The following is a 15,302-nucleotide window of genomic DNA, read 5'->3' as shown; positions in this document are numbered from 1 at the left end:
TTTGAAACTACACTTTCAAAATGTGTGAATAACTCAAAATGTCTCTGGGGAGACATGTGCCTGGTTTTGCCATGCCTGGTCACAATACACATTATACACACATACACACACACATAAAACATTATACACACACACATACCAGGCTTGTGCAAAATTCCAGAATTGAATTGAAACTGGCTCTTAAATTCCAATTCAATTCTTGAATTTCTCTTGCATTTCAATTGAGGTAGCAAACAGGAAGCACAATTGCAATTCGAATTGTGCACAACCCTGACACATACTGTATACACACATTATACACACATACACATTATACACACATACACATTATACACACACACACACACACACACATTATACACACACACATTATACACACATACACATTATACACACACACACATTATACACACACACACATTATACACACACGCACACATTATACATACACACACATACACACACACATACACATTATACACACATACACATTATACACACATTATACACACGCACACATTATACACACACAAACATTATACACACGCACACATTATACACACACAAACATTATACACACACACACGTACTTACAAAGCTCAAAAAGACACACAACTTCCACCACACAGCAGCACACAGCATCAGCACTGTACCCATGATGCATCAGCCTGCATTTACAGTAATGCCTCAAGTACAGATAGCTACCTCAAAGGCCTGTGGGTAACTAGGGGTTAATTGGTCAGTCAATCACTGAGCTGCCTGGTGCTTGAAACAAACCTATGGTTGTGCTTACATACCTCAGGGAAAACATATAGATTGGACTGCCACACACAAAAATGGATCTCTGATCTGCAATACAGTGCAAGCTCTCCCTCTCTCTCTCTCTCACTCTGTCTCTCTCTCTCTCTCACACACACACACACCCACACAGACACAGACACAAAATCAGGGCTGATCCCCACTCGTCCAAACAGACATACAGATGTAAATCTGATTAGATGTGACTACTCGTGTTCTGCAGCTCTGAACGCAGAGATAGAGAGATAGAGAGAGAGAGAGGGAGAGGGAGAGATCTGAAAGCAGAGAGAGAGAGACAAAGAAAGAGAGATAGAGAGAGAGAGACAAAGAAAGAGAGAGAGAGAGAGAGAGAGAGAGAGGGAGAGCTCTGAAAGCAGAGAGAGAGAGACAACAAGAGAGAGAGAGAGCTCTGAAAGCAGAGAGACAAAGAAAGAGAGAGAGAGAGAGAGAGAGAGAGAGAGGGAGGGAGAGCTCTGAAAGCAGAGAGAGAGAGACAACGAGAGAGAGAGAGCTCTGAAAGCAGAGAGAGACAAAGAGAGAGAGAGAGAGGGAGGGAGAGCTCTGAAAGGCCCCTTAAAAGCACACTAATCTGCAAATGGTATTACAGTAGCACAGGTGCCAGACCAACACATACTCAGAGCAACACAGTAACACAGTTGGTAACAGTCTGGATTTCATATAATCCTACACCCTGACCCTAACCCAACATTCTGACCATAACCCTAACACAACACTCTGATCCTAACCCTAACCCAACACTCTGACCCTGTGTGTGTGGACAGAGAGAGAGAGACAGAGAGAGAGACAGAGAGAGAGCAGTGGGCAGAGTGGTAGAATTATCATAAGCACCCTAATTAGCCTCAATCATAGTTAAACAGCAGGAACTGTCTCAAGGGAATAGACTCTCACAGCACCACCGGACACAGATATATACACACACGTGCACACACACACACAAAACCATCCGTGTTTCACACATGGTAACACACACAATCATCCTCTCACACTCAATTCAATTCAATTCAAGTGAGCTTTATTAGCATGACAAATATTTTTGCATTGCCAAAGCAGAACATACATTAAGACATACATTTACATAGAGAATGCTTGGAATACAGTACATGGCAAATAGATACGCATCCAAGATTAACAAACAAACTGGTGTGTGTGTGTGTGTGTTTGTGTGCGTGTATGCGTGTGTGTGTGCGTGGCTGCGTGTATGTATGGTGTTTGTCTGTGTAATTATATGGATAGGTGCCATATAAAAGTAATGATTATTTAATTATTTAATTATTTAACCACTGTCCCTTGCATTATGGCATTCGGTGACGTATTTGGCAGCAAGATTTGCTGTCTGTCCATGCAGTCCGAGTAAGACTGCCATTATTTCTTGTTGTTCTAGGTTTCTGAACCCTGGGATTAGGCTTGTAAGCCTGTCAAAGTATGACTTACGTATAGTTGTATATTTCTCACAGTGAAGAAGAAAGTGCACCTCAGTCTCAACCTCACCTGTTATGCAGTGACCACATATTCTTTGCTCTCTTGGCAACCAGGATTTTCTCAGTCTGCCCTTTTCTATGGCTAGACTGTATAGAGTCTGTATTTGGTCAGGATCTGTCTCTGCTTTATATCTCTAACAGTAAAGAGATATTCTTCCAATTGGTATTCAGATTTTATTGACCGGTAACATTCTAATTTGCTTTGTTTTTTTGTCTCCTTTTGCCAATGTTCCAAATATTTTTCTTTAGATTTAGATGGTGTTCAGTTTGAAAGCAGCACTTGTCTGAGAGAAGTTATGAATGTTTGTTAGGGGGAGATTAGTTAGTCTCAGTACAAGCTGACTCAGAGGACTCTTTTCAGGGTTCAGATCTTGAGTTTTTACTGCATTAAAATGCAGTGTGTCAGTGGGACTTGTTTGGAGATGCATCCAGAATTTGAGGGCTCTTTTTTGCATGTTGATGGCCAATGGGAATCTGCCTAGTTCTGCTCTGCATGCATTGTTTGGTGTTTTCTTTTGGATTTTTAAGATCAATCGGCAGAACTCTGCATGTAGGCTTTCTATAGGATGTTTGTCCCATCTAGTGTAGCTATGCTGAGTGGACCCCATACCTCACTTCCGTACAGCGCAATGGGCTGGATTACACAGTCAAATATTTTGCACCAGATTTGAATAGGTATGTTTATGTTCCAGAAATTTCTTTTTATTGCATATAGGGCTCTGCGAGCTTTTTCTTTTAGTGCATTCACTGCCATGCTGAAACTCCCCGATGCAGTCATGATTAAGCCACGGTAAGTGTACTGCATCGTGTGCTCTAGGGCGGTGCTGCCTAGATTGAAATGGTATCTGTGTTCCTGACATCTGGGCTTCTTTTGGAAAATCATGATATTTGTCTTTTTTAGATTTACTGTCAGGGCCCAGTGCTGACAGTATTTCTCTAGCAGGTCCAGCTGCTGCTGTAGCCCCTGTGCAGTGGGAGACACCAGCACCAGGTGATCCGCATAGAGGAGGAAGAGCAAGGCCAGGAGCTGTGGACTGGTCCAACTGCACCGCTAACTCATTGATGTAGATATTGAACAGTGTTGGACTCAGGCTACAGCCCTGCCTTACTCCTCTTTTTTGAGTGAAGGATTCTGTAATTCTGTCGCCAATTTTCACAGTGTTTTTGTTTTCAGTATACATTGTCTTTATTAACTGGTATACTTTACCCCCTACACCACTTTGTAAAAGTTTATAATATAATCCCTCATGCCAAATTGAAATCAACAAAACAAGCAAATATTTGTCCTTTTTTTGTTTGGTTTACATGTTTAGTTATTAGGGTGTGTAGGGTGTAAATGTGGTCCGTAGTGCGGTAATTTGGGAGAAATCCGATTTGATTTTTGCTCAGGACATTGTGCTCCATAAGGAAGGTTACAATTTGATCACTGAGAATAGTGTTAAACAACTTCCCCAGACTACTGTTCACACAAATGCCTCTGAAATTATTAGTGTCCCATTTATCTCCACTCTTGTATATGGGTGTAATAAACCCTTGGCTCCAGATGTCAGGAAAACAGCCCGAACTTAAGGTGAGGTTGAATAGTTTGAGCATTGCTCTTTGCAGCTCAGGGGTGCTGTTTTTAATCATTTCCCCTCTAATATTATCAGGGATGCAGGATTTTTTATTTTTCAGCTTTTTCATTTTGGATTCAAGTTCAATTTGAGTAATTGGGAAATCAAGTGGATTTTGGTTGTCCTTGACTGCCTTTTCAAGAGATTGTAATTTTGTCTTGATCGTTTTGTAATTAGAATTTAATTCTTGGGGCGTAATGTCTTTGTATAAATTTTCAAAATGTTTTTTCCAGATTTCTCCATTTTGAATGGGTAGGTTTTGTGGTTTAGATTTATTCAGATTGTTCCACATTTCCCAAAACTGATTGTTCTTAATTGATTCCTCAATTGTATTGAGGGTTTTGTTAGTGTGGTTAATTTTTTTCTGTCTTAGCAGCCATTTGTAGTGCTTCAGTGTTCCATGGTAGTCTTGTCGAATACATGCATGCTCGGGTTGGTGGTGCTTAAGGTTTGAGAGATGTCTCAGTTTTTTCCTGAGTTGTTTACATTCATCATCAAACCATTTTTCTTCTCTTTTGTTATTTGTTTTTCTTTTGTGAGATGTTTGCATGCCTTTATTAACACCAGCTTTGCTGATTTCAAATGCTTTTGAATTGTAACATTCAATGCATTCTTTTAATTTTGGAGAGTTTAAAGCGTTAATAAAATGTCCTGGGCTGTCATGAGTCCATCTATATCTTTTGTTTAGTTTGAATAGTTTACTGGACTCAATTTTTGGCTGTTTTATGATTTTAAGGAAGATGTTAGTCTGGTTATGGTCTGATAATGGAGTTTGCTGCCTGACAGTGAATGCTTTGAAGGAGGTGGGGTCCATGTCAGTGATTGCATAGTCAACTACACTAGCTCCAAGAGCTGAACAATACGTGAACCTCCCTAAAGAGTCCCCTCTGATCCTGGCATTAAGCATGTACAGACCTAAGGTTCGACAGAGGTGCACTAGCTCTTTTCCGTTTTTGTTGACAGTATAGTCAAGGCTGTGTCTCATGGGTAAATTTGGTGTGAAGTACAATTGGCTTTGATCAAACACATGGTTGTTACCTTGTGGGTCTATATAGTCTATTTCAGACCCGGTTCTGGCATTTAGGTCCCCACACAGCAGCACATTCCCCTCGGCCTGGAAATGGCTGATATCTGTGTAAAGGTTGCACTCTTTCTTTCAATGTATTTCTTACTCTACCACTTTTTGATGTCCATCTTCTGCTCCTCTCCCTCTCTCTCCCTCTCTCATACACAACCAGACACACACAAACCATCTATCTTTTTTTTTTGTCGTCCCTTTCAATTTGTCTGCGCACACACACACACACACACACACTCACGCGCACTCATGCACGCACACGCACGCACACACGCACACGCACACACGCACACTCACACGCACTCATGCACGCACGCACACACACACACACTCACACGCACTCATGCACGCACACACACACACACACACACACACACACACACACACACACTCACACACACACAGCCTTGCGATTGACTCCTAAGGTACAGCGATACTGTGAACTGAGTGGTGTTGCCGTGGCGATGTCTTGCATTGCAGGAGTGTGTCACGTGTAGCTGAACTCATTGGTATTCAATAAACGTAGCGTCACTCTTGCGCTTGTGCACACATGCACACACACACACACACACTCACAAACACACACACATTCACAAACACACACACACACACACACACAACACACACACAACACACTCACAAACACACACACACACACACACACACACACACACACACACACACACACACTCACAAACACATACACACACACATTCACAAACACACACACACACACACTCGCTCTAACCCACACACACACATAAACACACACAGGCTCACTTGCTCACCCCCCCCCCCCCCCACACACACACACACTCACATACCCACACACACACACGCAGGCTCACTTGCTCTACACCCCCCCCCCCCCCCCACACACACACACACACACACACACACACACACACACACACACACACACCACTATTCCACTGACACAGATTCCAAATGAAAGAGGCAGAGGAGGCCAGGCAACAGAGAAGAGAGAGAGAGAGGGGGGGGGGAGAGAGAGAGAGGGGGGGGGGGGGAGAGAGAGGGGGGGGAGAGAGAGAGAGGGGGAGAGAGGGGGGCAGAGAGAGAGAGGGGGAGAAAGAGAGGGAGATAGAGAGCGTTTCCAAGAATAGCAGCATTTAGACACACACACACACATGCACTCACACACCCACACACACACTCACACACACACACATGCACTCACACACACACAGACACACACACACACGCACAGCAGCATGTAACAGTATCAGACCTGCGCACACACTCACACACACACACACACACATGCACTCACACAGCAGCATGTAACAGTATTAGAACTGTCTGCACTCACACTCACACACACGCACTCACACAGCAGCATGTAACAGTATTAGACCTGCACACACACTCACACACACACATGCACTCACACAGCAGCATGTAACAGTATTAGACCTGTCTGCACTCACTCACACTCACACACACGCACTCACACAGCAGCATGTAACAGTATTAGACCTGCACACACACTCACACACACACATGCACTCACACAGCAGCATGTAACAGTATTAGACCTGTCTGCACTCACTCACACTCACACACACACATGCACTCACACAGCAGCATGTAACAGTATTAGACCTGTCTGCACTCACTCACACTCACACACACACATGCACTCACACAGCAGCATGTAACAGTATTAGACCTGTCTGCACTCACTCACACTCACACACACACACATGCACTCACACAGCAGCATGTAACAGTATTAGACCAACACAGCCTCATGATATCAGATACTACAGACATGTAACAGTAAGAGTATTAGACCAACACAGCCTTCTGCACTCCTCATGATATCAGATACAGCACAGACAAACATGTAACAGTATTAGACCTGTCTGCACTCACACAGCCTCATGATATCAGATACAGCACAGACAAACACGAGAGAGAGAGAGAGATTGAAGATACGAAGGAGAGAATGAATGAGAGTTGTGATGAGAAAGAGTGTGTGTGTGAGAGAGAAATATACTCTGAGATACTGACTATACCAGTGAGAGGGAGACAAGAGAGAACGAAAGAGAGAAAGTGAGAGAGGAGGAGAAGAGGAGGAGAAGAGGAGAAGAGGAGAAGAGGAGGAGAAGAGGAGGATGAGAAGAGGAGGAGAAGAGGAGAAGAGGAGGAGAGGAGGAGAAGAAGATGATAAGAGGATGAGAAGAGGAGAAGAGGAGGATGAGAAGAGGAGGAGAAGAGGAGAAGAGGATGAGAAGAGGAGGAGAGGAGGAGAAGAGGAGGACGAGAAGAGGAGAAGAGGAGGAGAAGAAGAGGAGAAAAGGATGAGAAGAGGAGGAGAAAAGGATGAGAAGAAGAGGAGAAGAGGAGGAGAAGAGGAGGATGAGAAGAGGAGGAGAAGAGGATGAGAAGAGGACAAAGACGTCTCCAGAGATAATGGGTGTGTTCGAAACGGGAGACAGCTGCCTACTGCCTCCCTCCCTACATAGAGAGCTGTCTCAGTAGACATGACTTTGGATTAAATGCATCTTTTAAAAATGAGCGTAGCACTCTAGAATCTTTGGTTGACACTACGGTATGACGTTAGCAAAGGCCTGATATTAAACTAAATTAGTTATCTGTAACACTGGCTTTGGCAACACTGTATCCAAACAGGTCCTTTGGATTTGATAGATAGATAGTATAAGTATAAGTATAAGTATATATACTTTTTTGATCCCGTGAGGGAAATTTGGTCTCTGCATTTAACCCAATCGGTGAATTAGTGAAATACAAACAGCACACAGTGAACACAGAGTGAGGTGAAGCACACAGATAGATATATTTTTATCGCAAGATTAACGTTCTTTTTGGTGTAACAAACTTTGTAGTTTTTTTCACAAGCTGTTGCAACAACTAGTAACGTTAGAACAACTACAACACCACACTGGATCTAGCTGCATGTACACGCCCCCTTTTAGGGCAAAGGGAGCTGTTTGGATAATGGAACCCTATGCTGCATAGAAGTGGGGAGCGAAAAGGGCTTATACTTACTCAATCTTGAAACAAACGTGAATAAAAGGCACAAAATAAGGTTGGTGTGAGAGTTATCTGTGTGTTTATGGGATTAATGTGACCATTATGTTCCTATTTTGTGCTCTTTCCAGTTTAGCCTACTAACAGGAGTGTCACGAATCACACAGTCAAACTGTCCGTGGCTGACTATAACTAAGTTCGGCAAGCTTAACTTTACATGTCATAACATCAACTAAACATAAGTCACACATTCATTCTATCACTTGTAATATGAACGTAGCCTTTTTCCTAGAACTAGGTGAGATAATTGGCTATGCCTGTTATACTGAAGTTCCACAGTTAGCTAGCTAGCAAGCTAACCGTTTTACATGGGATATGGTAAGTGTAGCTAGTACGTGCTGAATGGGTTGTAATGTAGCCTACATCGTTTCGACATGAGTAAGTTACATACACATAATTCTTTATAACTGCCATGTTAGTAAAATTATTGAATGTCCTGTAAATGAATAACTAAATGTAACGTCAAGGTGTGATTAGGCTATCTGTCTTTCCCATTAGAATCAATGATATATATGTTAACTTGTTTTCCGCTAAAATGGGGCGTGATGCAGATTAAATGTAGCCTATCTTTATGATGATGCGCCTTTAGTAGGCTATGTAAAGGCATGCTGCACACACTTGTTTGGGCTTACGAGCCGGCCAAAGAGTAGATTCGTACAATGAACACCAACTCAGTTCTGAACTCCCGGTCAGCTGAATGGTGTTTTAAATTGCTGTGGACACCGATGCCGACATGAGTGCGATGCACTCTGCTTTTGACATTCATTTACTGTACATTAGATTCCATTCTTTTCAATACAACTCCAGCATCACACTTTGCCGCCGTGTAAATCACGATTCAGTTATATTTGGTCGACGCCGCTCCATAAAATCCATTGTTCATCCAGTGTTTGCGTGTTAAAAACTTGATGTGTGCGGCGTTGATGTGTGTGGCAAGTGACAGTGCACCATAGACTGTAGGCCTATAAAATGGCACTCATGTCGAAAAGTTCCTTATTTTCAACTGAACTCAAAGATAATGAATATAGTATTTTATGTTTGTTATGCCCTTTATTAGCTATATTTCTGAAGAATATATTGTGTTGCCTCAGGTCTGCTGCACATCTTTTGAAATTTGATTTGAAATAATCAAATAGACCTAAGTCTTAAAGTTAAGTTAATGAAGTAACTTGCTTTGCTTTCATTTGAATCCTAATCAAGATACACAATAATTGCTTTATATTGTTAACATGGACTCCTGGAAAGTTCAGAAATGCAAAATAATAGAATTTTAATCATGTGATAAAATATGTGATTAATCGTGATTAACTATAGGAATTCAGCAATTAATCGTGATTAAAAATTGTAATCGTTTGACAGCACTAATAGATAGATAGAGACATAGATAGATAGATAGAGACATAGATATATAGATAGATAGATAGATAGATAGAGAGATAGATAGATAGATCATGGGAGGAAGGGAGAGAGTGAAAGAGGGACAGTGAGAAAGAGGAAGGGAGTGAGAGCTAGAGATAAATAGATGGAGAGGTGGGGAGGGACGGGGGGGGGGGGGGTGATCCTCGCTCCATCACTGGTCCTCTGATCAAAGGCCCAGAGAACAGAGAATACCAGGCACAGCAGTGGACACTAATGACCAGCCTCTTTACTTTGTGTGTGTGTGAGTGTGAGTGTGTGTGTCCACAAACTTGTTTCCAGTGGGTTAAGGCTGGCAGGGCTCTCCAGCAGAAAAACAGCTAGCAAAGTTTTGCTCCAGTTATAGGCAGCCTTGCAGTATGGCGCAGGAGATGATTTTTGTACCCCTGAATACCACTGAGTGACAAAGCCCTATCTTATCTCTTGAAATATTTGAATCCTGTCTATTGTAATATGAATTGTGTATTTAAATAAAGAATTAAAATGTGTGTGTGTGTGTGGCTCTACTGTACCCACTTGCATAAAGAGAAATCCCTGAAAGTCTGCCTCTTCATCTGTGGCACACTAGTGCAATCGTACGTGGGTGTGTGATGTCACAATAGTGTAATCGTACGTGGGTGTGTGATGTTATGAATAGCAGCTCTGCGCAGTGTTCCTTTTCTGGACACAGCATCTTCAGCAGCGTTCCAAGTGAGAAGTACACACACATCCTCTCCCGTGTCTATCCGCTATACAGACAATTACCACTAATACACCACTGACCATATCAATCAGCTACAATGACCACTAATACACCGCTGCTTTGACCAAATCAGCTCCAATGACCACTAATACACCACTGCTATGACCATATCAGCTACAATTACCACTAATACACCACTGCTATGACCAAATCAGCTACAATGACCACTAATACACCGCTGCTATGACCAAATCAGCTACAATGACCACTAATACACCACTGCTATGACCAAATCAGCTACAATGACCACTAATACACCACTGCTATGACCATATCAGCTACAATTACCACTAATACAACACTGACCATATCAATCAGCTACAATGACCACTAATACACCACTGACCAAATCAGCTACAGTGACCACTAATACACCACTGACCATATCAGCTACAGTGACCACTAATACACCACTGCTAAACAGTAATGTATGAGGCATGTCATATGAACAGCAATGTATGAGGCATGTCATATAAACAGTAATGTGTGAGGCATGTCATATGAACAGTAATGTGTGAGGCATGTCATATGAACAGTAATGTATGAGGCATGTCATATGAACAGTAATGTGTGAGGCATGTCATATAAATAGTAATGTATGAGGCATGTCATATGAACAGCAATGTATGAGGCATGTCATATAAACAGCAATGTATGAGGCATGTCCTCTTCTTCAACACACACATGATGATGAATACAAGATGCTATAAAGAACACAAAGCTACAAGCACATAGGAAGCTAGTGAGGAAAAGAAACATTCACTTTTTTGCAACTGTTCTCATTTTACAACAGCATCTCATTTACTAGTGCAAATGACTTCACTATTCTGTGTCTACTTTAGAGGACTTCACTATTCCATGTCTACTTTAGAGGACTTCACTATTCCGTGTCTACTTTAGAGGAGAGGTTTAGAGGAGAGGTTTCTGAAATCCACTCTGACCGAACCCCCAATATATATGTATATTATATACTGTATATACTTATATATATATATATATATATATACTCCTCCAGGTTAAATCCACACTGACCGAACCCCCAACATTCTCTATATTATATATATTATATACTGTATATACTTATATATATGTACTCCTCCAGCTGAAATCCACACTGACCGAACCCCTGATCATGACTGGCACAGTTGCAAGGCCCCAATCCAGTGAGAATGTTACAACTTACACATTCAGCTCACCCCTCTACTGTGACCTAAAGATGTGTGTGTGTGTGTGTGTGTGTGTGTGTGTGTGTGTGTGTGTGTATCCAGCTCACCCTCTACTGTGACCTAAAGATGTGTGTGTGTGTGTGTGTGTGTGCATCCAGCTCACCCCTCTACTGGAAACTAAATGTGTGTGTGTGTGTGTGTATCCAGCTCACCCCTCTACTGGAAACTAAATGTGTGTGTGTGTGTGTGCATCCAGCTCACCCCTCTACTGGAAACTAAATGTGTGTGTGTGTGTGTGTGTGTGTGTGTGTGTGCATCCAGCTCACCCCTCTACTGTACCCTAAAGATGTGTGTGATTAGACTAGTTCTCCTGTCTAGTAGCAAACAGCTCATATGAGTTTACTCAAGTGCCTTATATTGCTAAATCCTTGTGACTGACAACCCCTCACACACAAACACACACACACACTACAATACACCTGTCCACCTGTTTATCAGCGTTTAAAAACGTTGGAGTGGATTAATAATGAGGATACAGGATACAAGACTAAGCTACTGTAAGCCTACTGCACTGAAGAAAAACAAAACAATAATCAGCTCTAAATGCATGCCAGTGTAGGATAATCAAATGACAGATGTAGAACACACACAAACACACACTTAAGGGATTAATGAAGGCTTTTACCTGCTACAGGTGTGCTCCATGTCGCCATGGTGACCAGCATCCCAGCGGCCAGTAGCAGCACACACCAGCCCTGCACGCGTCGGCCAAGCGTGGGGTTGGAGCGTAGACTCTCGCTGCTTTCGCTCTCCATCATGCGCACGTCAGGACATGTCAAATACCCCGAGGCGAGACGGTTCCTCCCTACCAATCACGGGTATTCCCGCGCTCGGCGCCTGCCCGCCGATCCTTCTACGGACGACAAGGAGAAGGACGGAGAGAGAGACGTTGACCCATATTAGTAAAATTGTCTGTAAATAAAGGAATGAGGTCGCAGTGCCAGCTCTCAAGGCTGCATGGCGATGAGAGGAGACGCCGCAGCCGGTTACTACGGCACGCGCAGCGCCTCCCAGAGCTCCACAGATGATGGATCACCATCAGATCACGAGCAGATCTCGAGCCACGGGCGTATTCTACAGCAGTGCTTCGCTTCACAAAAAATGATAATTCACTATGCGGATACCCCCGCCCCTCCCCTTACGCGTAGCTATTCATTCAGCCGCCCATTAGCTAAACATCAGGGATTCAAATTATACCAATAGCCTAATCAGTCACCACAAAATCTACAGGTCATTCTCACGTAAAATATGGGCGGGGAGAGCCGATGACTAACCTAACAGCCTTCAGAAAAGAAAGGGTTAAAATCGTGCAAAATGCTCCCAAGCACAATGATGGGATTCCAGGATCACACTCTGACATAGAAACACTGACGCTTTCGTTGAAAATATATAAGAGGGCTAAACGAGTGCAAATCCGCTGCCTCCGGTTACCCGTCATTTTGAGATGCAGCAGTGACCAGAGCGCGTCACACCTCTCCGGTCCCCTTCGACCACTAGCCCCGTTCCGCAAATCTAACGGGGAAAATCAAAGCCTCTGTTGGAGGCGTCTCCCACCTGGTTGAGAATTACAGCGCGCGCAGTCCGTTGAAGAATGTCTGCTCCTGACCCGCGTGCTTTAATAGCCGTTCTCGTGGAATGCTTACTATACTCTTTGCTATATCTCGGTGCACAGACAGATTCGCTGGAGAATCGCGTACAGAGCGATATCACTCATGTACCGTTCATTAACTGAAAAAACGACTAGCGATTCACAGCACGTCCCCGGTACTCTATCTGATGCTGGCGCATGGATGCCCAGCTGTTTCCCCGCTTATGGGGAAACACATTTACAATTTAGATGTAGAATATACAAATGCATATTTAAACGCGAAATTGATTCGCGCTGTGCGTTTTACAAGATTTCACAGATAAAAGCACACTCGGTGAACATTTAGCTTACCGTGTTCCCCCTTTGCAGCCTCGAGCCCGCTTCATAGCCCCGCCCGCCACAACATTTCATTGGGGATGTATGGAATAAAAAAATACTGTCATTGGCTGAACACACAGTCAGTAAAAAGGGGGTTAGATTGTCTTCCGTTATTTCTTCCACGGGCGTCTGTAGTTACGTGGATGCAGTGTGTCAGACTGACTGCCTCCCACAAGACCGTGGCCCTGCTATGGCATCTTAACGCAGGATGAGGATGTTCGACTAGTCGGTGAAAACGATACGAGCGGATTAGTGCTCTTTCATGCGTTTAGTATGGCAGGGCGAGCCACAGGTGCATGCCTGAGCTGATGTGTGCTGAAGCACCTTTCCACAGGGAGACCCCCTGTCCTACGTTTTCATCACATTTAAAAGCCCTGTGGCAAAGCACTAGGGCATCAGCTATCAATATAGCATACATGTAAAAATACATTCTCCTAATGAGCTCAAAACAATGTATGATTGGAAAGTAAAAAGTAGGGTATTCATAACACTATTGAAAAGACAGCACTATCTCTAGCGTCAGTGTGAATTTGAAATATAGAACTTCCTGTACCAAACAGCACAGCTGCTATACTGTATTGTGAGATGCAAGATATGGCAGTTTGCAAGTAAATGTCAGAGTTTAGTTATATAAATCAATCAGATAATATATATGGCACACATGGGATAGTACTCTGTCCACACATGGGCCTTATGTCCATTACTCTGTCCTGCATATAAACAGCACACATGGGCATTATGTCCACTACTCTGAGCTTGGAGAAGTGAGGAGACAGACAAAGACACTGGAGAACATATAAATTACTTTTAATAAAACAAGTTCATATTTTACATAACACAACATATGTTTGTTATCTGTAATGTAAAACATTCCTTTGCATGTGTGTGTGTGTGTGTGTGTGTGTGTGTGTGTGTGTGTGTGAGAGAGACACAAGAGTAGGCATGACCTATTGATTGTTCAAAGAGCAGGTAAAGATCAGTAAACCAGAGCCATATCAGAATCACAATCACTATTATTATGCAGGGAAACGGCTTGGACTTTCCGTGTGGCCTACTCACACTGTACAAAACTGACCATTCATTCTTTAGCAGTCTCTCTGGCAAAGGATGAGTGTGTGTGTGTGTGTGTGTGTGTGTGTGTGTGTGTGTGTGTGTGTTTCACCGCACTGTTTGCTCCTCCACCTCAGAGATGGACACAAAGTGCGGCCGGCGACGGATTCTCCTCTTGGTGTTGTGTTTGGTGTTCCGTTGGTACATGTCTGCAACACAGACAGAAATACAGGCACGCACGCACGCACGCACACACACACACACACACACACAAACCAGAATTACACACAAAAATAAGTATAAGTAAGTATAAGTATATATACTCTTTTGATCCCGTGAGGGAAATTTGGTCTCTGCATTTATCCCAATCCGTGAATTAGTGAAACACACTCAGCACACAGTGAACACACAGTGAGGTGAAGCACACACTAATCCCGGCGCAGTGAGCTGCCTGCTACAGTGGCGCTCGGGAAGCAGTAAGGGGTTAGGTGCCTTGCTCAAGGGCAGTTCAACCGTGCCTACTGGTCGGGGTTCGAACCTGCAACCCTCCGGTGACAAGTCCGAAGCGCTAACCAGTAGGCCACAGCTGCCCAATACAGAAGCAAAAACACACACACACACGTCATCACATACATCAATGGACAGGCACAGACTTCTGTTATTGATGATGTCACTATGATGTCACTATGATGTCAATGTCCATCTGTTCTGTTTGTCCTTTCTCTGGACTCACTGTTAGATCATCTACATAGTGACCACACACACACACACACACACACACACACACACACACACACACACACACACACACACACACACACACACACACACACACACAC

The 15,302-nt window shown here is 43.3% G+C and overlaps 2 protein-coding genes across 2 annotated transcripts in view; both read right to left on the bottom strand.

Annotated features, from left to right (window-relative positions):
- si:dkeyp-27e10.3 (UPF0606 protein KIAA1549) overlaps nt 1-12,985 on the bottom strand; it is a 63,488-nt gene extending 50,503 nt beyond the window's left edge. The window contains exon 1 of the mRNA XM_042081726.1: nt 12,073-12,985. Within this exon, the coding sequence (XP_041937660.1) occupies nt 12,073-12,205 (133 nt within the window). The 5' untranslated portion in view covers nt 12,206-12,985. The remainder of the gene's footprint in view (nt 1-12,072) is intronic.
- Nucleotides 12,986-14,204: 1,219 nt separating this feature from the next.
- Nucleotides 14,205-15,302, bottom strand: part of parp12b (poly (ADP-ribose) polymerase family, member 12b) — a 29,874-nt gene continuing 28,776 nt past the window's right edge. The window contains exon 8 of the mRNA XM_042081469.1: nt 14,205-14,672. Within this exon, the coding sequence (XP_041937403.1) occupies nt 14,572-14,672 (101 nt within the window). The 3' untranslated portion in view covers nt 14,205-14,571. The remainder of the gene's footprint in view (nt 14,673-15,302) is intronic.

This window comes from Alosa sapidissima, chromosome 23 (assembly GCF_018492685.1).
Source record: "Alosa sapidissima isolate fAloSap1 chromosome 23, fAloSap1.pri, whole genome shotgun sequence".
Lineage (NCBI taxonomy): Eukaryota > Metazoa > Chordata > Actinopteri > Clupeiformes > Clupeidae > Alosa > Alosa sapidissima.
Note: the sequence above shows the minus strand (reverse complement) of the source record. Positions and strands in the feature narration are given on the sequence as shown.